This window comes from Myxocyprinus asiaticus, chromosome 13, assembly GCF_019703515.2.
Source record: "Myxocyprinus asiaticus isolate MX2 ecotype Aquarium Trade chromosome 13, UBuf_Myxa_2, whole genome shotgun sequence".
NCBI classification, from domain to species: domain Eukaryota; kingdom Metazoa; phylum Chordata; class Actinopteri; order Cypriniformes; family Catostomidae; genus Myxocyprinus; species Myxocyprinus asiaticus.
In genome coordinates, this window is record NC_059356.1 from 15458414 (window position 1) to 15485500 (window position 27087).

Sequence of the window (27087 nt, forward strand, 5' to 3'; positions counted from 1 at the left end):
ACCAACCTAATGAGAGTATCTCCCCTCCTCTCTGCTCCTAAACTGGCCTGACCCCCACATATAGCAGCCTACTCTTATCTCCCCTTGCCTTCACTCCTGTCCATTGGTGCAGTCTGACCATGATTGTGTACATCTGGAGAGACAGCATATATATATATAGTGTATTATGGGTAAGAGTATTTACAGTATTTAGATCACCGTTGCACACTGTGTCATTTCTGTAATGTAGTCAGTGGGTGTTTGAATATGAAACTGTAAAATGAAATATGGAGTGTCAGTTTGCAAATAGCATCTGCCACACAGGGCAACTATTTGCACCCCAATAGTCTGGTGGATCCAGAGAAATACACGACAAACTAACCAAGACATGTTGCTGCAGTGGCGTGGGGAGTAAAGATGGTGTGTGATTGCGTAGTGTTGTCCTAGTGTCTGCGGTTTGAATCCGCCTTCTGTCCCACTCTTTGTCCCATCCGATTTCCTGTTTCCACTCTTAATATTTCCTTTAATACTACATAAAATAATAGATAAAAATGAATATACATTTTGATTTTGTAATAACCATGTTTTTTGGCAGAAGCCATAGTTTTAATGGAATTAACTATGGTGTTGGTACAGGAATATGATGGTAATATAGTTTCCATGGTTAATTTTGTGGTTACTGTAAATTTACAAAAAATACCATGGTGAAAACATACTAAAGTAAAACCAAGGTTATTTTTTCTAAGGTAAGGTTAAGGTTAGGAGTAGAGGTTAATTTAGCGTGTCTGTGGGACTCTAAATAAACACAATAAACACACTGCAAGGATGCCAATATTGTGTGTTAGTTTTTAAATATGGGTGCAAATAGGATCTGACACTATGTGCACCAGGGTGCAATTAGTATCTACCATTATTTGCACCAGGGTTGGGGTGCAAATAATATCTGCCACTATTTGCACTGGGGTGTAAATAGCAAATACCATTATTTGTACCAGGGTGCAAATAGCATCTGCCAATTAAATATTATTTAAACTGTAAGAATATTACGCATGCAAGAAAGTAACTACAAACATTGAATCCTTTTGTCATACATACCAGATGGAGGGTTTCTGTGAAGAATTTTGCGGTGGCCCAGGGGTGCACAACACAAATTTAGCAAAGCTGAAACCCAGCTAAATTAAAGGTGCACTCAGTAAGTTTTTGCTAATTAAAAAGGTTTTACACATAAAGACATGAATAGCATTTTTTTTTAAATATGTTGAAAATGATGTACATTCACATTATGACATGAAGAACTCCAGTCATATCAGTAACCCAATAAAAGCTGTTTGATTTTACATAGAGCAGGTCACCCCCTCATGGGCGCTGCCATGTTGACAGCACATGACACTGTGTCATGCAACTGAACTGACTGAGTTACTACCACTAATAATGACAATAATTATAACATGTATACTTTATATGGTGCTTTCAGCCAATGCTCAACCAGAAAAATTACATGTAAACAAAACAAGCAAACTAAACAATAAAACAACAAACATATAGTATATACTTACTACAAACATAAGGGTAGGAGTAAGAGCCAGCTAAAAACATACTGAGTGCACATTTAAGACAGAACACAATGAAATTGTGTTGTGGTTTAATTTAATTTTGCTTTGGCTTTTGTATAATGTTCTGGCTTAATTTCGTTGTGTTGTGGTTTCATTTAGCTGTGCTGTGGTTTATTTCCGTTGTGTTTTCATCTTTTATTTGCTTTGCTAATTGTGTTGTGCTGTGCACCCCATGGCCACCGTAACAGGGGAAAACAGTACAGAAATGAGGCGCAGTAATACACCCACTGCAAGAGGAGGCGCTGTAGAAACACTGACGTGAAATAGAGAGCATGCAAGCGTCTGATGATGCGCATGCGCAAGATCTCCACATGGCATTCAAGATGGGAGCATCGTGAATGAAATATGCGTGACACTTTAGCTAAGGATTCTGTAAATAATTCTATTGAAAGACAACAGTGATTTATCTTATTTTAAGTTGTACGGAGTTGTGGCGTCCTTTAAATATGGGAAAGTCAAAGGTATGAGTTTAATTTTCTATAATGATCAATAACTAGTTTATCATGGCCGTCTTTTTAATCTTTGCAACATCTGTATACGTGAAATTACAGTTTCAAAATATAATATGAAAATATAAATTTGCGAGGCAGTGTACATTAGAAATCTACTGAGAGACTAGAAAAACATTAAAGGCTATCAACATGTTGACCATAGGCACGCGTAGTCTGTTTTAAAGTGCACGGAAATTAGTTACTACAAGACGATGTTAAATCACATGTATGTGTTGTTGAGTGTTTTCTATTTTCATCTTAAAGACTAAAAACCAGAAGAAGTCGCGTGTAACTGCCAGTCAGGTGGCAGAGGAGACTTACGGCAGTGTGCCGCACACATTCGTGTTTCACCGCGGACAGATCGGGAAGAATGTCGGTCAGCTGGTGATGGACATGAGACGAGTCATGGAGCCTTTCACAGCGAAATCTTTAAAGGTACACTTCACCATGAACTTTTAAATAATGCTGTTATTTCAGTCTTTTGTGTGTGTGTGTGTCTTAAGCCTATGAAAATGTCTTTCAGGTGCGGAAGAAAAACGTCTTGAAAGATTTTGTTACAGTGGCCGGACCATTAGGGGTGACGCACTTCTCAATATTTTCTAAAACAGAAAGCGGTGTAAATATGGTGAGTAATTATAAGAATAATTTCTCAACATGAAAGAATTCCTTCTGTGATACATTTAAGGTGAAGTGTGTAACTATTTCAGTGTTGAAATACTTATGTTATCCCGTCTTAATACGCAGAGACAACTGTAAATCATTTGTAGGTTAATTTTCTGCAAAATTTTCAACAAAAATGTCTCTCTTTGTATTGAGCAACCTGTCCATACTGACACAATAACATTGACTTGACCAATGGCGTGAGTTGGGGTCGGGAATATCTTTTTTTAATTTAATTTTATTTATTTATTTATATTAATCAATTATTGAACAAATGTAAGAACAATACAACATAACATCAAGAAATATAAAAAAGAACATAGATGATAGCCAGGGGAAAGAAAATTAAATTATAATCCAAATAAAGTGATGTATAAATAAAAAATATAAAAAAATAATAATAATAAAACAGATAACAGAAAACCAAGTAAGCAAATGGATAAATAAATACATACATAAATATAAAGTAATAATTTTACAGGGGAATCCTGAAAAAGGCACAACAAGTTAGCGTTTTCCTCGCCTTAGTATTTTCCGATACTGAGAGCGTTTCAAAATATTGTTGCAACTCTCTAATAAACACCTTAAAATGCGGCTTATTATTGGAGAATTTACATTTGTGAATATGGTATTTGGCTAGGAGAAGTAAAAGATGTATAAGATAAAACTCTTTCTCAGTATTTTTATCTGTATCCACAAAACCAAACAAAACATCTTTCCAAAACAAAGAAAATTGAGAGTACACAAAATCAATTACAAACTTGCAAAAACTATTCCAAAATACTTTAGTATAATTACAGTACCAAAATAAATGTACAATCATTTCATCTTGTATATTACAAAAGATGCATATTGTGTAAATATCAGGTTTGAATTTTTTTAGGTAACTATTCACCAGGTAGAATCTGTGAATTAATTTGAAAGATACTTCTCTGACTTTGTTCACAATAAGGTATTTATGTGGCAAAAGACAAACTTTTTTCCAATTTGCAATATTTGTAAAATTACTCCAATAGGCAATAACATATGGTTTGGAAACAACTTCTTCTTTCTGAAAAAGAGCACGAATCAGTTTGTTACTTGAATGTGAAACGAGACAAGCTTTACCTACTGTTGTTCGGAGTGGATCACAAAGAGGTGGTACGGTACATAGAGTTCTATCAAGACCTTTAAACAGTGTAATGACTCCTGAAGGAGCAGCATCAAAGACAATTGCAAATTCTTTGGGTGAAACAGGAAAGTTAAACTTCTGTAAAAACTCATAATATGACAGAAGAAGACCACTTTCATCAAAAAGATCACGTACTAAAATTATTTCGTTATTATACCAGCTCTGAAAAAATAAAGACTTGTTTTTATAGAGTATATTACGATTGTTCCATATAAAAAAAAAAAAGAATGTGGAGAGAAATTGTGCTTATAAATAAGAGACCAAGCAAGAAGCATTTGCTTGTGGAATGCCGAGAGTTTAACAGGTAGTTTTTCAATATTATAATTACACAGAGAAAGAAAATTTAAGCCACCCAGCTGTGAAAAAACATAATTAGGGATATAATTCCAAATCGATGAGGGACATTTTAAGAAGTGTTTCATCCAGTCGACTTTAAAAGTGTAATTTAGAGTATTGAAATCTAGAAAATGTAGTCCTCCGTTTTCATACGCGTTCATCACAACTGTTTTCTTAATATAATGGGTATGATTCCTCCAAACAAAGTCAAATTATCTATCATTTTACAAATTTTATTTTCCAAATGTAAAGCCAAAGCTGCATACGTCAATCTAGATAAACCTTCAGCTTTAGTAAGTAATACCCTTCCTTTTAAAGAAATATTTATTTGAAGCCACTGGTTAGGTTTTTTACGGGTTTTTTCTATAATTGGAATAATATTATTATTACAGCGTGTAGACTCATTTTTGGTTATAACAATTCCTAAATAAACTACTTTTTCCTTAACCGGAATATTACAAATTGAGGAAATGGTACAATCCATAATAGACAATAGTTCACATTTAGAAATATTCAGGTGTAAACCAGATGCTTTGGAAAACTTATCTATTATTCCTAAGGCTACTGCAACTTGATCACTATTTTTTAAGAAGAGAGTAGTGTCATCCGCCAACTGACTGATGATCACTTCCCTCCCAGCAATAGAGATACCTGTAAGATTACTTTGCTTAATATGGTCTGCTAACAGCTGCGCAGCCAATAAAAATAAATAAGGAGAAATGGGACAACCTTTACGTATACCCCTTTAAATATCAAATCTAGATGAAGTCCCATGCTTCAGTTTAATTGAGCTGTTAGCATTACAATATAAAGTTCTAATTGCATTACAAAAAAAAGGATCGAAACCAAACCTTTTAAGACTAAGGAAAATAAAATTGTGTTCAAGAGTATCAAATGCTTTGAAGAAATCCAGAAATAAAATATAACTTAGATCAAAAATCAGATGGGAGTAATCAAGAATATCCAAAACTAGTCTAATATTATTGGCAATATGTCTATTCTTCATGAATCCTTATTGTGTTTGGTCAATAATTGAGTCTAGTACAGTTTTAATTCTCTCGGCAAAAATCGCAGCAAGTATCTTATAATCATTATTTAATAGACATATTGGACGCCAATTATCAATAAATAACAGATCTTTCTTTGACTTTGGAACAAGTGTGATAAGACCTTGATTCATACTAGATGGCAGCTGACCATTGGGCATACTCTCATTGAATACATGCAGTAAGAAAGGCGCCATCTGCTGGGCAAAAGATTTATAAAACTCTGCTATTAACCCATCTGTTCCAGGGGATTTATTATTTTTTAAATGGTTAATGGAATCCAGTATTTCTTTAATAGTTATGGATTTGTCACAAAAAAACGTATCTTCTGTTAAAATATTCTTAGAATCTTTAAAAGAAGAAAAAGAGGATGTTAATTGTTCTGAGTAATTTGAAGTGTATAACTTACTGTAAAACACAGAGCAAAATTTGGAAATTAACTTAGAGTCAGAGGTAATCGTACCATTAATATCAAGTTGATGTATAGTATTGTGATTTGCACGCTGTTTTTCCAGTCGGAAGAAAAAAGCGGAATTTTGCTCGCCCTCCTCAAGCCATTTCTTCCTAGAGCGAACGAATGCACCCTCAGCTTTCCTTCTGTAAATCTCGTCTAATTTGTTCTGTGATTCTGTTAAATTTAGCTGATCTTCTTCTGTAAAATTTTCTATGTCCTTCTCTATAATGGAGGAAATATGTGCTATAATATTATCTTCCTATCTTTGAATAACTCCCACTTTTTGCAAAAAGATTGTTCTACAGTTGCTTTCTTCAGAAAATATTCAATTAAATGGTTAAGTTTTGTTTTAACATGTTCGTTTTTTTAGATATAAGCTATTAAGTTTCCAGTAAGATGTTCTGGCTATTTCTCTCTCAAGTGCACATATATTAATTTGTATTAAAATTGCTTTATGATCTGTCAACGGGGTGGGATGAGTAGAAACAGAAATGTCCTCTTGGTTTAAATCCTTTGAAACTAAACAGTAATCAATGCGTGAACAGTTACTAAGATTCTTGGTAGACCAAGTAAATCCCGGATCATTGGGAAATTTTTGCCTCCAAGTATCTTCTAGTCCATATCTATCTATTAATGATTTTATCTTTGTAGTTACCGAGGAATCTCTACCAGGAGGCCAGCGATCAATTTGATTATTAAGAGTAATATTAAAATCTCCTCCAATTAAAATATGCGCACTAGGAAATGTAGTCAACCAGTGTTTAATTTTATGCTCTATCAAATCAAGCAGCCGGGCATTCTGTGCATTGGAGTTGTACCCATAAATATTGATAATCAAAAATGTCATGTTAATAATAGATATCACGTGAATGAGAAAGTGGCCAATACTGTCACATTCTGAGTGCAAGATATTGCCATTAAAACGGTTTAACAAGGTAATAACACCAGCAGAACGCTCAGAACAATTGGAAAAACAAATATCATTCCCCCATTGGGATCTCCAAAACTTAGAGTCTTCAGGTACAGAGTGCGATTCCTGAAAAAAGCAAAAATCAGTTTTAAATTGTTTAACAAACAAAAAAAGTGCTTTAAGTTTTAAATTTAGCCGTAATCCCCTGGCATTTAAAGACCATATAGATAAAGACATATACAGTCAACTTGAAAAAAACAAAAAAAAAGAACCAAATGTCACTTATGTAAAAATGTATCCATTAATGGACCGAACGCAGCACCATATCGTTAGTAAAGACAAGTAGAGTCAAAAAGGAAAAAAAAACCCGAGCAAAGGAGTCTTTCTAGCTGTAGCCTATGCATGACATGAAGAAACCAAATAGACCACAAATGGTGTAGAATTTAAGTCATATCATTTCCGTCAGCTTTAACATCCCGCTGATCATCCTCTATCTGTTGGAGATGAAGCTCAACGCCCCTGATGAAGGCCCGTGCCCCGACGAAGTAGGCTGATTTTTCCTCACTACGTGCCTTTTGAATTGTAGGCCAAAACGTGGCTCTAATTTCCTTAACAGCTTGAGGGAGATCTTCAGCAAACCTTAGGCCCTTTTCACGTAGGAACGTGTTGTTCTTCGCTGCAGCCCAAATAGCATCCCGGTGTGTTCTCGACAGAAAGCGAAGTATGATCCCTCTTGGTCTCACGACCCCTGGCTTCCTCTTTCCCAGACGGTGTATGATGTAAATCACCTCCGTCAGCTTGCTCTGTTCTTGAGGCAGAATGGTTTGGCAGATCTTGATGGTCTCCGTTTTAATATCTTCTACTGACTCTGGTAACCCGTGTAATTTCAAGTTCCACCTTCTTGTGTAATTTTCCAGCTCTGTTACTCTGTCTTTAAGCTGAGCAACCACCTCCTCTTCTTTCTTCAAACATTTCTCGACTTTCTCAATCTGTTTCTTCGCATCCTTTATTTCTTTGCATACAAAATCAATTGTCAGCTTTAAGCCCTCTTTTCATAGTTTTCACCTACCATATTTTCTATGGCATCTGATCTCGTGTTGATCAATTTCGAGAGAGTATCAACAATGTCCGAATTGGATGGGGAAACTCCACATTCATCTTTAAGGAGAGCTTTTTTGGATGCAGGAGGCTTGCATGGTGTCGCTGGATATGAGGGAAATTCCTCTTCTGAAAGCATCAGAGACAACTGACCGACCGGGTTAGCATAGTCATGACAGCTAGATATGAGGGGGTTCGTCAAACCTGTTGCAACTGCCTGTTTAGCAGCCTTCATCGTCCTTTTTTTTTTTTTTTTTTTTTTTTTTTTCTCGTGTAGACATATGGATGATAAAATATGGCTTACAGATCACATTCTACAGTCTTATCCTCAATATTAATATTTCAGTGCAAGCGCTCAGTAAAACATGTGCGGCCATCTTGGAAAACCCCGGGAATATCTGTTTGTTCATTTCCACGAACCGGTTCTTTCGGGCAGTTTGTTTCGATTAACCGGTTCAAAAAAACGATTCGGCTGTTTTTTTAAAAAAAAAAAATTATACGTAATGATGTCACTGTGTAACTCTAACATCCTGTGTCAAAGTATTACTCTCAAACATTCAAAATAAAGCCATATGTGATTACTTTATATCCAATGAAGTTATAATAATAAGGGTGTTTGTCATCAGTGTTTCTTTCTGTGATCCTGCATGTTGAATACGACTGACAAATATTGATTACATATTGAATAAGTTTCCTACATTGAAGTTTTGCACCTAAAGCACCCAATACAGTCACTGATGCACAAACGCAGATATGTGTGTCTAAAGCATATAAAGAGAATAAACTAGCCTTAATCAACTCACCAGAAACCATGATTCAGCGGATAACAACTTTAAAATATAATCTGGAATCTCAAGAAGACAACACACTACTATATGCATACTATACTCTGTATAATTATCTGTAATGTAGATTCTGAAGAGCAGTACTAAATAAAAAAAAATCTCTTATATTTATATAAATTATGAAAGGGGTGTTATCTATGAGACAAAAGGGAATGCAAATTTATCTTCTCAACTATATATACTGTTATTAAACCTTTGATTAATGAGTTATCAGCTGTCTTCTGCTTTCTATCTTGTTTCTGAATTGCAATCCAAAAGGAGCAATTCTGTGATTTCGTGACTAAAAACAGCCATTTGGCTCCTTAATATTTCAGTTAAGGAGCCAATGGCTCCTAAGTCAATTTTTTAGTATGGAGCCCTGCGTCAGGGCAATAAGCGTCACTTTGAAGTTTGAACTCCACATGAAAAGCGCTGTAGAGAACGGCCGAGTTCGGAATAGCATACTACCCATACATTTCTTACTGCTGCTGCCATATCTATGTAGCGTGGTATGGTAGTATGCCATTCCAAACACGGCCAACATCTTGTTCTGCTTTTAGTGCTGGCACTGCCTACGTAAAGCAAGTTATGCTTACGTATGCCAATTGATTTGGTTTTTAATTAAGCAAACTGTATAAATTACATTATTTTTCCTTCCAGCAAGACTTACAGAAAGTTGTCTTAATTTATTGCCTCATCAATGATTTACACATCAAGGATTGACGTGATTGAAATTAAGCAGACAATCTCAGGCTCAACTAATCAAAATTATTCTTTTCACAGAGACTTGCACGACTTCCCAAAGGTCCAACGCTTTACTTTCGTGTTGCCAAGGTGATATGACTACACTAATTTTACCCTGTATTTGATTAGTTTTCTCATATCTGAGGGCGTTCGGACACAAATGATGACATTTTAGTTTTTTGACTGTAGAGTGATGTCTTTTCAAAGTAAACGCACTGATGTGTCTAGTTTCTCTTTGATCATGAGAGGATGCTCTTCTAACATGTTGTTCTGAAAGCAAATTGTGTTCTTGTTGCAGTACACCCTCATCAAAGATGTGGTTTCATCTTTAAAGAGGCACAGGATGCATGAACAGCAGTTTTCCCATCACCCATTACTAGTGCTAAATAATTTTGGCACAGAGGGAATGCAGATCAAGCTGATGGCCACCATGTTCCAGAACATGTTCCCCTCAATCAACGTACACAAGGTAACTCACTCCAACAGTTGGGAACTATTAGCCTCAAGTGGTCCAGTCACAAGCTGTTTACACCTTGTATTAACATGCATCTCTTGTGACTACTTGTCTTTAAATTTTGTCCAGGGGATGATCACTAGTCACTGATTAACTTGTCTATGATGTATTAGCATTTACACAACGAACTCATGCATTTCTGATCAGCTGAGGTGGGTGTTAAAGAAATTGTTCAACCAAAAATAAAAATTCTCCCATCATTTACTCACCCTTATGCCATCCCAGATGTGAATGACTTTCTTTTATCTGATGAACTCAGATGAAGATTTTTAGAAGAATTTCTCAGCTCTTTTGGTCCATACAATGCAAGTGAATGGGTGCCAAAATTTTGAACCTCCAAAAATCATATAAAGGCAGCATAAATGTAATCCATATGACTCCGGTAGTTAATGTCTTCAGAAGTGATATGATAGGTGTGGGAATTTGTCAGTTTTTACTATAAATTCTCCTCCCTTCTTGTGTTCTTGGGGATTCACATTCTTCATGCATATCGCCCCCTAGTGGGCAGAGAGAAGAATTTCTAGCAAAAGACTTAAATATTGATCTGTTTCTCAACCATATATATCATATCACTTTTGAAAATATGGATTAAAGCACTGGAGTCGTATGGATTACTTTTATGCTGCCTTTGTGTTTTTTGCAGCGTCAATTTTGGCACCCATTCACTTGCATTGTATGGCCCATCATAGCTGTAATATTCTTCTAAAAATCTTAATTTGTGTTTCACATCTGGGATGGCATGAGTGTGAGTAAATTATGAGAGAATTTTCATTTTTGGGTGAAGTATCACTTTAATACCAGGTGTAACAGTGACTTGGAACAATAAAATGTTTCTCTACATTTGATGCAAGAATAGTCTTCTAAAACTGTAATGAGTGAAAAAAGCTGATGTTCACATGCTCTTGCTTTTGTTTTTCCTTGTTATACATTAGGGTTCTTGAATGTTTGCCTGGTCTTAACATTCTTGTCTCTTGTAGATCAGCCTCAACAGCATAAAGAGATGTGTGCTGTTAAATTACGATCCAGTGTCTCAAGAAGTGGAGTTTCGTCATTAGTAAGTAAACTCTCCTTGTTTTCTTGTCCTGGAAATAAAGGCACATGATGAAAGTTTAAAACATGATTATACTGTGATTGTTTTCAAAGTAAACGCACTGATGCACCCTAAATTCTAAGCTTTATGTCGTGAGATTGATTGGAACTTCTCTAGTAACACTCGTTTCCCTCCTGCAGTAGCTTGAAGGTGGTGCCCGTAGGCATGAGTCGAGGGGTGAAGAAGCTCATGCAGGAGAAGTTTCCCAACATGAGCAAGCTGGAGGACATCAGTGAGCTCCTTATGAAGTTAGTTCTTCATGAACTGGAGACCATTAACAATGTCTGATGCATATGATGAAACTTATTGTAATTGATGGAACAGTGATGTTTCAAAGTAAACGCTCTGATGCACCAGATTCTGTCTTCATACTTAAGAAGTTATGTTGATTTGTAATTTATACCTAGTTTATTTTAAGTGATTTTACGAGCTACATGTTTTGCCCATTGTATTCTCTTCAGAGGAGTCAACCTTTCAGAGAGCGAGGCTGAGCAGGATGGCGATCACAACATCACAGAGTTGCCTCAGGTGTATTCGGGCCGTGGGAACATGGCTTCTCAACAGAGTGCAGTTCGGCTTACTGAGGTGAGGAAACTCTTAAGCAAAATTATCACTATTGATTCTTGCCATGTCTTTATGAGAACTGAAAAATTGTGGATGCATGTTTTGTTGAAGATTGGCCCCAGAATGACTCTGCAGCTGATGAAGATTTTAGAAGGCATGGGAGATGGCAATGTGCTTTATCATTCTATTTGTAAGTATAGCTTTGTGTAGAGACCATTTGAAGAAAGAAAATCTGTATGTGTTCTAGTGATTATTATTGAGAGGTAGCCCAAAATGTGCTTTCTCTTTGCAGTCACAAAGTCTGAGGAGGAGCTACAAGAAATGCTGAACAGGAAGGAGGCCCGTCTGAAAGAGAAGGCAGAGCGGAAGAAAAAGCAAGAACAGAATATCGCCCTGAAGAAAGAAAAACGGGATGAGAACAAGTAAGTTCAAATTCCCACTAACCACCTACAACACCCTAGCATTAGGGATGTTGCGGTGGCAATTTTTAACCATCGAGGTAGACCGATATATCGGTTTAAGGAATAATCTGTGCTGATAGTTGCTTTTTGAAACTATCGGTTATCTCCTCTATGTTCTTTTGTACAACTTTGTTCTACAGTGTAACAGCGGCCTCTAAAGGTTATTTTGATTTCGATAAATCAAGTGTTCTAAATTGAAGCAAGGGCTTGAAATAAAAAAATGCAACTATATGGACACATGGCCTGTCAGCCCATACATTGTTTTCGAGCATATCTTATGAATAAAAAAAAAATCCTCATCTGGAGAAATGTATTAGAGGTAGACCGATATATCAGTTTTACCAATAAATCTATGCCGATAGTTGCCGGCAGTTTTTTTTTTCATCATTTCAAAATAAGAGTCCCCAGTGAGTTTCAGGCTTGATTATATTTAAACGTTATGCCTAATCTAAAAAAAAAAAAATTCTGGTTATTTTGGGGATTTTGGTTGAACAATAAACTGTATCTGGGATTTTATTCATTTAGGACTCTGTCTTTGCCCGTCATAGGAAGGAAAGGAGAATTTTTTTTCACATTCTATAAATCAATTAAAAAAAAATTATCAGCCTATAAACCAGTTATCGGCCTGTCCCACCACCTTATTTATTGGTATCTGCAAAATCCACTATCGGTTGACCTCTGATACATATACCGGTATTCAAAATCCTTAATCTGGTGAATGTATAGGATATAAAAAGCTTAATTTGGTTAATACTTAACTATAGAGCATTTTAACCAGAGGTTGCTCTGATGGACTGAGTTGTAAAATTTCCATCATGGTCTGTTTTATTCATCATACTTCTGATTTATAAGTACTACATTCAGGGGCGTAGCATCCATTAAAATGACATCTACATGAAAGTGAGGGGTTCTTGTGTGAAAGGTTCTACCTGTCAATCAACCGCTGCACTAAAATAAGATTTTAATCTTTACCGTTTACATGCAGCTTTTAAAGGAAATAAACTTCAGATCAGAATTTGCAAACGCGCATACAATCATGTATAATTTCCTGGAACTTTTCCAGTGTGATATCACAAAGTGTCACAGATGAGAAGCACAGATCTCTGAAGCTCTGTTACAGGGACTCATGTAAAATAACTGACAATTCTGCTCAAAACAATGTTTGCACTTAGATTAAATGCAAGTAACTGGCATAAACGATGCATTGCTTTTCACGCTTTAATTTGATACTTTTTGCGCTTTATTATTGTAAATTAACACTAATTATGCAGAAACAGAATAACGTAATGACCGATGAATGCAGTCATTAATACAGAGACCCTCTCCTCGAAATCTGAACACAATTAGTCAAAAGAGACACATATTACTAAGTGTTAATGGTGATGGCACCTGTTAATAGACATCTTAATACTATAACAGTGTGTGAGAGAGAGTGAAATCAGAACTGATGCTGTCAAAATGACAGACAACATTTGAAATTATCTGTCAAAGTTTCAAAAAAAATCGGTAAATGATGGAGAATTTTTGGTTAACACAACCTCTAATTGTAACTAAGCCAAGTCTTCATCTTTCAAAATAAGAGTCCCAAAATAGTTTGTGTATTCTTGTTATTAAACTGCATGTGAAATATTATTTCTTTTATTTTTAAAAACTCTTATAGCATCTATGTCTGTGCCTGTTGCAGTAAGGAAAGACTAAAGGGGGTTGCACACCGGACCCGTCTGACGGACGACATGGCATGTTCTAAAATTCAAAACAACTGTTTTCAATGAAGGTACGCACACCACTGCTGCCACTCGGCATCTGTCGGCGGCACCCAGTTACAACTCCGGAGGCTGTACAAATTTCTGCCACGCCATGGAGTGCAATTCGCATATTTTCTATTAAATTCAACCCAAATCATTATCAAAGGACATAGATTATTTACTTTAGCATTCTTCATTCTTGAACAAAGGAAAAACGTTGGTAACTTGTGTGTGTACTGTCTGCAACCTGAACCACATCGACGTGCCCCATGTTTGATACCTGTGCCGTGACGTGGCGTGGCGCTTCTCGTCCGGTGTGCAACTGCCTTAAGAACGGTTTAAATTCTAGGTGGAGTAAATCATTTTAATCCAATACACCTTTTGTCAAATTCCACAAATATCTCTTCATGGCCGCTAGCTCTGTGTGTGTGCTGGAAGAAAATCTGGTGTTTGTACAAAGCCCTGGCTCTGTAAATGGGAAAATAAACAAAGTAGATCGGACCGATCCACACAACACTATTGCGCGTGCATGAATTTCGGGGGTGGAGCTTCTGAAGGAACTCTGAAGGGAGGGGTGTGTTTGTTTGGCTGTTGAGTTCAAATATCAACAGTCTTTCTCAGGAATCGCTCCAATTACTCCACCTTTAATTGGTTTTAAAGCTGTCGGCCAATTAATCGGTTATCAGCCTTTTCCACCACCTTAGATATTGGTATCAGCAAAATCCACTACTGGTTGACCTCTAGTGGTGTTGAAGTGGTGTTTGGCAGTGTTGAGTGTAATCTGATTACAAAGTAATCCATTACTGTTGTCTGATTACTGTTTAAGTTGAAAAAGTAGTGTAACATTACATGTTCAATTCTTGTAATCAGATTGCAGTTTCTGACTTTCAATTAAGTTATAAGTACATACTATGGTTACACATTTTAAAAATAATATATAGTATACATTTCAAACAAATTGTTAATGTGTACATGACAGGTGAAGGGTATGTGCCTCCTAACGAGTCGTTGTAAGGGAGAAATGTGTTGCTGAGTAGAGATCAGCCAATAGTGGATTTTGCAGATACTGAAAACTAAGGTGTTGGAAAAGGCAGATAATATATATACTGTGTGTGTGTGTGTGTATGTATGTGTGTGTGTGTGTGTGTGTGTGTGTGTGTGTATATATATATATATATATATATATATATATATTTATTCAATGTCAACAAAAAATCGTAGTCTTTCCTTACTGTGACGGGCACAGTGGACAGTTTTTCCACACAATTGTGAACTAAAACTGAAATAAAATCAATTCGTAGTGGAACTGTACCCATTCTGATTAAATTCCAAGCTTTTTTTTTTTTTTCCACCAGGGACACGACAGTAGGAACTTTTTTTAAATAAGCTTTGATATAAGCATGTGACACTGTTGTAGCGGCGATGCCTGAACTTAATGTGACCACAGCCTTGTTGACTCCATCAAAACAAAAACAATGGAGGACTCTATGAAAGATTTCGTATTAATTTTAATTGTCATGTTTTGTTGTGGAAAACTTTACGTGGACAAGATGTGCTCAGATTTTTTAGGAGATGGAAAAGAACAGGAGAGCAGAGAAGAGACGGCTTTAACACTACCTTCATCTGTAGTCAACTGCATTTTGTTTGTTGCTTTTTCTTACCTGGCATGATCCTAAGTATGTGTGCTTCCAACAAACAATGCCACTTGAAAGTATTGTGTATGGAGTTTTCTAACACTGATTTCAACTTAGCAGTTCAGTCAACGCTGTGATTCATAGGGTAGTACTATGTACACATAACGAATGTAAAAAAAAGGTTCACTAATAGCCTTGAGGTAAAATAAAAACATCTTTATTAGTGCATAATACAAACAGAGGTGCCTTTTAAAAGTTGCAAACGAGGTAAGCAAAACATTTATAGCACTGAACAAGCAAACTATATACATAATACAATATACAATAATTACATGATAATCATGGAACGTACCTGGAACATGATTTTATAATCCTTTATTGTCTTGTTTAATTTTTATTTAATTTCAATCTACATAGTTTATTGTCATTAACACCTAACTTCATTGGGCAATCAGATTATATGTACATCTCCTTTCTGGTAGACATTTCAAACTTGCACTCTGTTTAAATTGGACCCGAGTGTTGCGTAATTTTTTTAATCATCTCATTATAATCAGTGAAGCTGTCTAGCACAAGTACATATTGAATTAATAAATAGTCTCAACTGTTGAGCTGTGCTGCACCTATGTGCACGGCTGTTTTGTCTGTAGTGTGTATTACACGTGGTTTCAGAGTGGTTCTGTGCTCCATACACAAACTCTTATCTACTGCCCTGGGTGACTGATCTGCTCTGCATTCGGTTCAATGTGCTAACATGCGCCGAGCGCATAAAGCGCCTCAGATTTACTTTAATTGCATATTTGCGTAATTTCACATACCTCCTATGTTTGGCCGCTACAATTTACTATACACGTTTAAAATAACCCAATGCAGGTTTTTGTTGACAGCAAGGCATTTGAGAGCATTTCACTGCAATGAATAACTTTTGTCAACTCAACTACAAAACAACCTAAACTCCCATCCCTTCAGTTTTCAAAATAAAGGCTTGAGGGTTTAACCAGACTGCATAATAAAGAAATTATTAAATAAATTACTATTGAGTAATAATGAATTATTCTAGTAATAATGATCATTATTATCATAATTATATTATGCAATAATTTCTTAACTTAAAGGGATAGTTCAACCAAAAATTAAAATTCTCTCATTTACTCACTCATGCCATCCCAGATGTATATGACTTTCTTCTGCTGAAAACAAATGAAGATTTTTAGAAGAATATTTCAGCTCTGTAGGTCCATACAATTCAAGTAAATGGGTGCCAAAATGTCCAAGTTCACTCAGAAGCTCCAAAATCAACAAAGGGAGCATATAAGTAATCCATATGGCTTCAGTGGTTAAATCCATATCTTCAGAAGTGATATGATAGGTGTGGGTGAGAAACCGATCAGTTTTTAAGTAATTTTCCCTGCCCAGTAGGGGCGTTAGGTATGAAGAACGTGAATTACCATTAACACAAGAAGAAGAAGAATGTGAAAGTTAAAGTGGAGATTGACTGAGCAGGGAGGACAATTTTTTAGTAAAAAGGACTTAAATATTGATCTGTTTCTCACCCACACCTATCATATCACTTCAGAATATATGGATGTAACCACCAGAGTCAACTGGAGTACTTTTATTTTGCCCGTATATACATTTTGGAGCTTTGAAGTTCTGGTCACCATTCACTTGCATTGTATGGACCTACAGAGCTGAGATATATTTCTAAAAATTGTGTTCAGCAGAAGAAAGAAAGTCAGACACATCTGGGATGGCATGAGGGTGAGGAAATGATGAGAGAATTTTCATTTTTGGGTGAACTATCCCCTTAACATAATTATTATTATTGCAATAATATAATATTGAAGTTGACTGGGTTTAAAAAAATGTTTTTTTTTTTGTTTTTTTTTTCCCCAAAGCAGACAGATTTTTGTTTTTTTGATAATTTACCCAACACTTGTGGGTTGGGGGAATGGGCCAAATTACATATTTTGTGGATCTGTATCACTGAACATGGAATAGACATTAAACTCTTTGTTGCATATCACACAGTAACGAAGACAAAACTTGCATAGATTGCACTGGCTTTGAAATTTGTCGGTTATTGCATTATATATCTTGCCATATACGTCAGTGACGTAAACGGCAGTGACAGATTATACTAGAATGTATAGAATATTCAACATGACTAAATATCAGTAAAAAAAATAGTGAAGTCATACAGAAGTTAAATAACAAATAAAAATCAGCATGTTGCAGTAACAATTTTGGTCAGTTAACATGCTGGAAAACAAAGATCTGACCACGTTACAGTATGTACAAACACACTGTTGACAAAAGTATGACAAGAAATAACACTGAAAGTTATTACCAATGCACTTACAATGTTTTAGAAGAAGAAAAACCTTGTGGAATAAAACCTTGATAATTCCAAACAATCCAATCATGACATTTTGGGGATTACCACTGTCCTTAGCTCAAAGAGCTAAACACTGGTAAACTGCAGCGCTTTAAATGTGGATTAATCACTCAAATGTAAAATTACTAATTTTGATAAGTTAGTTATTAGCATTCTGGCAGATCCCCTTGATGCACTTATGTCTTGATGCATTCCTATGATCTGGTCTTAAAAAAAATATATATATTTTTTTTTCTTCAAGGCAAAAGAGCTTGGATGGCATCAAGAGAAAACGACAGCAGGAAGGGCAGGTGTCTGATGAAGAAGTGGAGGATCCTGGGAAACAGGACCAGGCTGCAGCCGAGGAATCAGAGGATGAAGCAGAATATTACAGACAGGCTGTAGGAGAGGAACCAGATGAAGGTGCTGCTTAATACCCAATGGGTTTCACACCAAAATTGTTTCCTGTTGTAATTTGCCTTGTTGGCAATTATGTTCTTTGTCTCCATCCTCTCAGATATGTTTCCTGGGTCAAAAAGGAAGCGTGGCCCTGGCAAGTCATCCAGACCCTTCAAAAAGAGGAAGCTGTCACCAGACAAGCAGAATTTCAAGTCGCTTGACAGAGGAAAGAAAGCTGGCCCTGGGGGTAAACAGTTTGGAGATAGAAAAGCGGTAGAGGGAAGAAGCAAGTTTAGGAAGAGTGAAGGAGTTAAGAAGTTTGGAAATAAAGGGGAACGAGGAAATAGGTTTAAAGGGCAGAAAATCGGGGCAGTAGGCAAGAAATTTGGTGGACAGAAAGCTTTTAAAGGTAGACAGAAAGGCGCTGGAGAAAAAAAGGACTTAAAACGCAAGAAAGGAAATGAAAACAGGAATCGGAAGTGAGAGTGGGCACCTCTTATAGGACATCAGCACAAGGTGGGACTGTTGCTTCACACTTGACTTGATTTCACACATTTGTCTTCAGTCTCTACCCAGAAAAAGTGCACCCTTTGCACGAGAAGGGAAATAAAGTTTGTTACAGTTTAAGGGTGGCAGTCGGAGTAATAAAGTGAAGCAGAATTATTTGGTAAGTTTTAAATGTTTAAATGTTAAAACTTGTGTGTCGACTTAATAAATCCACATCAACTGTAGATATCAAGTTGAAAAAGTTGAAGGTATTTTGTGTTTGAATCTTATTTGCTCAGATGTTAAAAGATGTGATTGTTTTCAATTGTAAACCCATGTATGACATGGATATCTTTAAACTTGCCTTACATTGACACATGTATAAACTCCTAAAAGAAATACAATTGTAGTACTAACAAAAAATGTCTAACTCAATATAATACACAGCCCTGAAATTTGTAATTTCTTCTTTTTCCTTAATTTCAGCTTATTTCTTTTTTTTTTTCACTTCAAATGACCAAATTTATGTTGATTACCTTCAGGTATTTTGCCAACTACTGTGCTATTATATCTTTTATGCCAAGTTTGAAATAAATTTGTGGCATAATCTTTATGCATGATACACAGAAATTGAGTGCAGATTAGTTAAATTTATCATCTAATTATATAGTCATCAGGCAGTATTGCAAATTTTTTTTTTAAATTGCACAATTTACCAACCCAAAGAAGCTTATGTCCAGCAGACCAGCGGAAATGCCTGATAGCCACAATTCTCAGTTAAACAATGCAAATTTTGCAGCAACATCTAAACTGTACTCTGTTTCCAACTTTTAATCTTCCTGCATTCCAACTGTACATTTAGGACAATATAAAATGCTTCTCAGCAATTGGATATTTACTGTTTGAGATGATAAAACAGACTGTCCAAGATACTATGGCAATCTGAATTGACTTCGAATATCTGAAATTAGCAATTTACTCAAATGAAAACAAAATTACAGATATCAAAATTTAGCATTTTTACATTTTACTTATTGTTGATATCAGGAATGGGTAAGTATTGATATAAAAATAATAATTTTTACTAGTAACAAGTACAGTTAGAATGTGAATTTAGAATGTTATCTAAGAAATTATAGATATCTGTAATTGCATTTTGAACAGGAGTGAAAGACATTGTGAAAATGCAGTTACATCTGTGAACAATTATGGCTTTTACTACACTGTAAACCCTAATGCTCAAAATAATTGTTTTGAGTAGGGAAAAATTAAATCATACAAATTAGTTCAAATAAATTAACGATGAGTATTTAGAATGTTCTCTTTCTTTTGAGTTCACAAAATTTACACCTTTTAAGTAACCAGAATTGTTTAATGTTTTGAGTTTAATGAACTTGTCTCTTTAAATTTACAGGAATTTAAATTTAAATGAAACTAGAGATTTATATTTTCCAGCATGCTTTACGTGGCACTCGACAGGGAGAGTAAATGTTAAAATTAAGTGTTATATAGTGTGTCTGTGCAAGATGAATGTAAAGGGAGATACTTGTTAGTATTTAATGTTTTGTTGTGTTTAGAAGAGTTTCTGTCATGTTTTAAGTTTTTGGGGGGTTACCATTATGATGAATAGTGGAGCTTGAGATTAGTTTGAGGACAGGAACATAATTAGATCGTTCTACAATATATTGGTGTTCTTGTTGAGCAATTCTATGCTAATCAACGCATGGTTTAACGTTCAATGTACTAGTTTGTTTTAGCTAGTACTAGCTAGCTAGGTTACCTCTACTTGACATATTTAAGTTGAGCCTACTTGGTGATTTTAAGTTCAGCCAAAGAGTAACATTTAAAGTACCATTGAAATGCATGAGTTGTTTACTCAATATTTCAAGTTAAGAAAAAAAATCAACACGCATGAGTAGTACAAAATCAAAATCTGACAGTTCTGCTTAGCAATTTCCTCAAATGAATTCCTCAAATACAAAAACTTGTCATTTACTAACTTAAAAAATTTGAGTTCAGCTAACTTGTTGGGGTTTACAGTGCAGTTGAAATTGTAATATTAAGAATTAAGAAGTATTAAGAATTAAGCGAGTACTGACGCTGGCTACCACCCCTGAAGTCGCGAGTTCGAATCCAGGGTGTGCCGAGTGTCTCCAGCCAGGTCTCCTAAGCAACCAAATTGGCTCGGTTGCTAGGGAGGGTAGAGTCACATGGGGTAACCTCCTCATGGTCGTGATTAGTGATTCTCACTCTCAATGGGGTGCGTGGTGAGCTGTACGTGGATCGCGGAGACTAGCGTGAGCCTCCACATGCTCTGAGTCTCCGCGGTGTCATGCACAACGAGCCACGTGATAAAATTTGCGGATTGACTGTCTCAGAACTGAGACTTGTCCTCCGCCACCCGGATTGAGGTGAGTAACTGCATCACCACAAGGACTTATTAAGTAGTGGGAATTGGGCATTTGGGTATTTGAATGGGTATTTGAGTACTGATGTCATTTTTACTCATGCAAACCTAATTACTGATATCAAAAAATAGCATTTTCACTAGTAGTAATTCCACTGCTGATATCAAGAATTATCATTTTATCTACTGAAATTTGAATTGCAGATATCTATTAATTCATCCTATACATAAAGGTGAACTTTTTTGTTTTATGTATGTCATATTGGACTTGCAATGATTTGTTGCTTCCATGTCTCTAGGTGTCAAACGCAATAGTTTTCAGTTACTAATGTCATTGTAGAAATTCACTATTCACAGTCGGTCATAACTAAATTAATCCATGAGTGAAAGTAACGGTGGTTAATGAGATTAAGCGAGTAGTATTCGGTTGATCATGTGATCCTAACTTGGCTACCCCCGTGTGCGGACCTATGTAGAATAAAACAACTTTTATAAGGTTACTGATATGATTGGAGTCTTTTTTTTTTTTTACATATTTATTCAAATTACTATTAATTTCTATAGAAGTTAAGCTTTTTTATGAGGAAAAAAATTACTTTGTGCACCTTTGAATGTCAAAAGGCTTGCAGTAGGGATGCAGCAATGTGTTTACAGGATACTGACTGCTAAAATATTTAAGGTAAAATAAAATAAACTTAATTGCAAATTAACAGTGGTTTACTAACTTATTTTCTGACATCATCTGCTTCAATGTGAAAGAAACCACCTTTGAGAAACATCCAAATAATGAGTATCAAAAGTGATGGTACAAACACTGTTTTTGCTTTCAAGGGACCAGAGCACATCGGGGACAATGAACAACAGCTCATTCTGCGATTCTACGTTTCAAACCCATCTCCTACCCCCCATGTATAGTATTGAAATGTGTGTGGCTTTGGCAGGAAACGTATTTGCCCTGTGGCTCCTGGCAACACGAGAGAGGCAGAATTGGCACACTGGAGTAGTGTTCTCCTGTAACCTGGCCATCAGTGATGTGCTTTACATCTTAACATTGCCTTTGTTAATCATTTACTATGCCAAGACGAAGCACTGGGTCTTTGGATGTATTGCATGCAAAATTGAACGCTTCCTCTTCAACTGCAACCTCTATGTCAGCATTTTCTTCATCATGTGCATCAGTGTCAACAGATACCTCGCCATCATTCACCCTTTCTTCACCCGGAGCTATGTACACCCTAAGCAAGCAAAGATCATAAGTATGCTGACGTGGCTCATCGTGATAATTGCTTCATCGCCGGTCCTCAAATTTGCAGGAACTTCCCAAAATCAACAAAACAACACTCATTGTGTGTCAAACTATGATGAAAAGCTGGAATCGGCCCATTTTAAGTACAAGATATTTGTAATGGTTGTAGGATGCATGGTTCCTTTGGTAGTTACCTTTACATCTTATTTGGGTGTGATTTGGACTGTTTTGAAAAATAAAAATATAACCACTCTGGAGAAGAGGAAAGTAGCTCTGATGGTTGCTCTGGTCTGCATCCTTTATGCCATTTCATTTGTACCCTATCATGCTCTGCAAACATATCAAGTGTATCTGAGGATGATAAAAATTAAGAAATGCTGGGTACATGATTCCTATCAAGTGTCAAAAGGGCTGGCCACCCTGAACATGTGCACACATCCTCTTCTGTACATGGCTGTTTTTGATAGCATACGGACAGCTTGCTGTGGAAGGAACTCAGATGACAAACCTTAATAGCACATATCTTGCCAGAAACATGCAGTGGTTTCCTGGGTGTAGATTAAGCATAGGGTTTGTGTTAAAGTTAGAACCCTGTTTTTGCATTGATGCAGTGTAGATACCTTCCTAGATGTCATTTTTGTGGTCACAAGTAGGCTAAATATTGAAAAACTGTATATGGCAGTTACAATTGTCTAATGAAATGAGCTTGAAACAAGCTTAAAGCTGCAAAAAAAAAATAAAAAAAAAAAAATAATAAAGATATGCGAGAAATAAAGTGGGCTTAGTTTTTCCTTTGTTATCTGAACATAACAGGTGTTATGATGAAATACATGCAATGTGAACTTGGATGGCAGGTGTTTCATTATGTATGAATAAGATGAGCCACCCCTGTACTAGTGATTTGCAGAGTTTTTATTAATGAAATGACAGAGAACGTATTAGTGTTGTGTCGAAATCACACTGTCTACCAGATTTTGACTCCCCGCTACCCTATTGGCCATTATCCTTAAAGCCCATCCCTACACCAACCCCTAAACATAAGGATACTAGGGAGTCAAAATTCGGCACTTCACATTTGTTAACATTAATTGACATCATTTGTTAACATGAAATAACAATGAACAACACTTTTGCAGCACTTATTAATCTTGATTAATGTTAATTTCAACACATTCTAATACATTTTTAAAATAAAAAAATCGTATATTGACATTAGTTAATACACTGAACTGACATGAACTAACAATAAACAACTGTATTTTTATTAAAGGAATAGTTCACCCAAAAATGAAAATTCTCATTTGCTCACCCTCATACCATCCCAGATGTGTATGACTTTCTTCTGCAGAACTCAAAAGAAGATTGTTTGAATATTTCAGCTCTGTATGTCCATACAATGCAAGTGAATGGTGACCAAAACTTTGAAGCTCCAAAAAGTAAATAAAGGCAACATTAAAGTAATCCATACGACTCTAGTGGTTTGATCCATGTCTTCTGAAGCAGACCAAAATGTAACTTTTTCACTACATCTTGCCATTGCAGTCTCTAGGCACAATTACAATTTCAAGCACGATTACACTTCCTAGTGCTTGAAGAATGCGCAGATCGCTGAATGAAATCATGATTGCCAAGGAGACTGCTGATGTCAAGATTTATAGTGATAAAGGAGTTAGATTTTTGCGACATTGATTTAATCACTGGAGTTTGGTGACTTGATCTGCTTTTTGGACCTTCTGAGTTCTGGTCACCATTCACTTGCATTGTATGGACCAACAGAGCTGAAATATTCTTCAAAAAATCTTCATATGTGTTCAGCAGAAGAAAGAAAGTCATTCACATCTGGGATGGAATGAGGGTGAGTAAATGATGGGAGAATTTTCATTTTGGGTGAACTATCCCTTTAACTAACATGAACAAATAGTAATAAATGTTGTAAAATATATATTGAACATTGTTTGTTCATGATACCAAATGCCTTAATTATTGAATGGAACCTTATTGTAAAGTGTCCCTATTATGTCAGATTTTACTGAAATAGATGCCATTAAATATCACGCCCCTCTCACTCTCTGCTCGGATTCAGTGTTGCCATCTACTTTCAATGAAAAGTATCTAAAACCTTCTCAAAAAGTCACTAAATATGGGGCCTGGGTAGCTCAGCAAGTAAAGACGCTGACTACCACCCTTGGAGTCACGAGTTCGAATCCAGGGCGTGCTGAGTGACTCCAGCCAGGTTTCCTAAGCAAACAAATTGGCCCGGTTGCTAAGGAGGGTAGAGTCACATGGGGTAACCTCCTCGTGGTCGCTATAATGTGTGGTTCTCGCTCTCGGTGGGGCGCATGGTGAGTTGTGCGTGGATGCTGCAGAGAATAGTGTTAAGCCTCCACACGTGCTACATCTCCGCAGTAATGTGCTCAACAAGCCACGTGATAAAATGCGCGGATTGACGGTCTCAGACACGGAGGCAACTGAGATTCATCCTCCGCCACCTGGGTTGAGGCGAGTCACTACGCCACCACGAAGACTTAGAGCGCATTGGGAATTGGGCATTCCAAACTGGGGAGAAAAGGGGAGGAATTTTGACTCACTGAACAATGTAAACAAAATTAGCCATGGGCCTCAAGGTAGGTGGCGCTCCAGATCACACTTACCGATGACGTGGAGCAATGACAGTAAGAAGTTGTTTAGCAGCTGATAAGAATTTTTCCTAAAAGTTCGCCCCAGCGAGCTCTGTGGATCGCTGATCTTAGCGCTGTATCGTTTCTTTACTTTATTATTTAATAGTAGCTTAAATAGTTTACACTTATCACAGAGTCCCTTCCACTTTTAAAAACTCCAAGCTGGAGTGGAAATTGTGCTGCAAATCATATAACAAAGTATACTTCTGCACAATCTCTAAGAGACGGACTTCAAAGTTATCCATTTTAACTAGAGTAACCTAGTTAACAGCTCCTCAGCTGGCACCTGTGATTGTAAATAAAAAAACATAAGGTCCAAACCCCACCCATGATTAGCCTAATTTTAACCAATCATCAATGATCTTTGACCATTACTGAGTTCTCCTAAATCAAGAATTTCAGAAGTTGCGTTCCAATTGACCGTTAAGGCCTTGATATACTTCCAGAGAAGTTCCTTTTCGTTCTTCATTCAAAAAGAAGTTTTGAAACAGCCAAGCAACAGTATACTGTTTCCGAACATTCAGACACCCACCACACCAATGTGGGAGGCGTTTAGAAGTACATTTAAATATGAGGACGCCACATGTAAAACCTTAACCAGTGTGTTAAACTAAAATGTGATATCAATGACTATATGCTTCATTCTATGAGTAGACTTCACATGAGGTCATTAAAAGAAACGGTTTTAACCACTTGATGATTATATAAAGTAATATATTTGCAGATGGCTTTTGCTGCAGATGGCACATGAGTGAATGGGCACTTGAGAGTTTTTGAGAAGATTTGATTCCTTAAATAGACTAATTAAACAAAAAGAAATCGCATGACATGGTCTTGGAAAATGTCTCTAAGCGAACAATCGTACAGATGTAGGTAAGTTGCACCAGGTTGCTAATAACTACATGCCCGTGTGTTCATGTTGACTCACTAAACAACATAAACAGAACTTGTTGTCGGCATCAAGGTAGGTGGAGCTCTAGGTCCCACCTACCGATGACGTGGACCAATAGCAGTAAGAAGGTGTTTTGCTGTCGAATAGAACTTTTCCTAAAAGTTTGCCTCAGCGAGCTGTTACGAACCACCAAAAATAACACCTTCTTTTTGGACAGATTTTGTTCAAAATGACGTCATACCCATTCGTTGTTCGATTTCATAGGAAGTATATCGAGGCCTTTAGGGTCCTCCGAAGTGGACTTCACACGGTATTCAGCCATCTTAAGGGAGATTCCAATCCGAAGGGAGCGTTTATGTTCAGTTGGAAGGGCACTTCAAATGGCATAGGGAATAAGTGAACATCCATACATCACTTCACAGGAAGTGGAGAGGGATATTTACCCACCAGCCTTTGCGAACCAGTAGAGTACTGACATAGTTTGTCTAAAATAAATGCTAAAATCAAATAGCCTAAACAAACAGGGTTTGAGATTCTGTCATTTTCATTAAGCCTCTTATTCTGGAATTTTTTGTTGGTTGGCATTCAACAAAAGGTGCATTACCACTACCAACTGGTAAAGAGTGTGGGTCGGGATCAGCTGATTCTTCTTATACAGTTGTGACCTAAATTATATACTCTTACTTCTGTCGCTTTCAAAAAATGTATTAAAAATGAAAAACAATCTTCCCATGAATTCCTTCTCAAAATGCTTATCAATTCAAAGTTCATCTTACTTTTCTTAAGTTTAGACATTAATGTATTTCTTTCATTACAATATTTGGGACATATCATCATTACATGCGCTATTGTTACTTCCTGATTGCAAACTTCACACTTTCCTGTATCATGTTCCCTATTCTGTGCAATGTATTATTAAGTTCTGTTTGTCCAAACCTAAGTCTAGAGATTATGGTTTCTTATCTTCTATTTCTTCCTGTCATCTTAACTATCCCTACATTTCTTTGAATGTTATAAAACCATCTTCCTGTTCTATCCTCCTCCCATTGTTTTTGCCATCTACTCCTCATTTTTTGTTTAATTATACTGTTCATTTCGGTCTTACTATATTGAACTTTTATGTCTATAACTCTTTTCTTTGTGGCTTCTTTTGCATTCTCATCTGCTATTTAATATCCTTTATTCCTACATGAGCTGGAATCCATAAAAATGCTACACTGAGTCCCATCATCTGAATCCTATATAATGTTTGTAATATCTCAATCAAC

The 27087-nt window shown here is 36.3% G+C and overlaps 2 protein-coding genes across 2 annotated transcripts; both read left to right on the forward strand.

The window, feature by feature from the left end:
• Positions 1 to 1896: 1896 nt before the first annotated feature.
• LOC127449963 (suppressor of SWI4 1 homolog) lies at positions 1897 to 21534 on the forward strand. The gene is made up of 12 exons (XM_051713620.1): positions 1897 to 2053; positions 2348 to 2518; positions 2607 to 2708; positions 9366 to 9416; positions 9625 to 9795; positions 10818 to 10894; positions 11071 to 11178; positions 11392 to 11515; positions 11606 to 11684; positions 11787 to 11916; positions 17974 to 18134; positions 18229 to 21534. Exons 1-12 carry the CDS (start codon positions 2039 to 2041, stop codon positions 18591 to 18593), a joined length of 1554 nt encoding a protein of 517 aa, XP_051569580.1. The 5' UTR covers positions 1897 to 2038; the 3' UTR covers positions 18594 to 21534.
• LOC127449975 (P2Y purinoceptor 11-like) lies at positions 18491 to 23572 on the forward strand. Its single transcript, XM_051713644.1, has 2 exons — positions 18491 to 18626; positions 21835 to 23572. The coding sequence occupies exon 2, from the start codon at positions 21857 to 21859 to the stop codon at positions 22760 to 22762; it is 906 nt and encodes a 301-aa protein (XP_051569604.1). The 5' UTR covers positions 18491 to 18626; positions 21835 to 21856; the 3' UTR covers positions 22763 to 23572.
• Positions 23573 to 27087: the final 3515 nt, after the last annotated feature.

Bases quoted from the DNA above. Each gene is read 5' to 3' on its own strand.
- LOC127449975 (XM_051713644.1), top strand. From the start codon at position 21,857: ATGAACAACAGCTCATTCTGCGATTCTACGTTTCAAACCCATCTCCTA.
- LOC127449963 (XM_051713620.1), top strand. The intron at 2,519-2,606 runs GTACACTTCACC...AATGTCTTTCAG, and splicing joins TCACAGCGAAATCTTTAAAG to GTGCGGAAGAAAAACGTCTT. The intron at 18,135-18,228 runs GTGCTGCTTAAT...CCATCCTCTCAG, and splicing joins AGGAGAGGAACCAGATGAAG to ATATGTTTCCTGGGTCAAAA.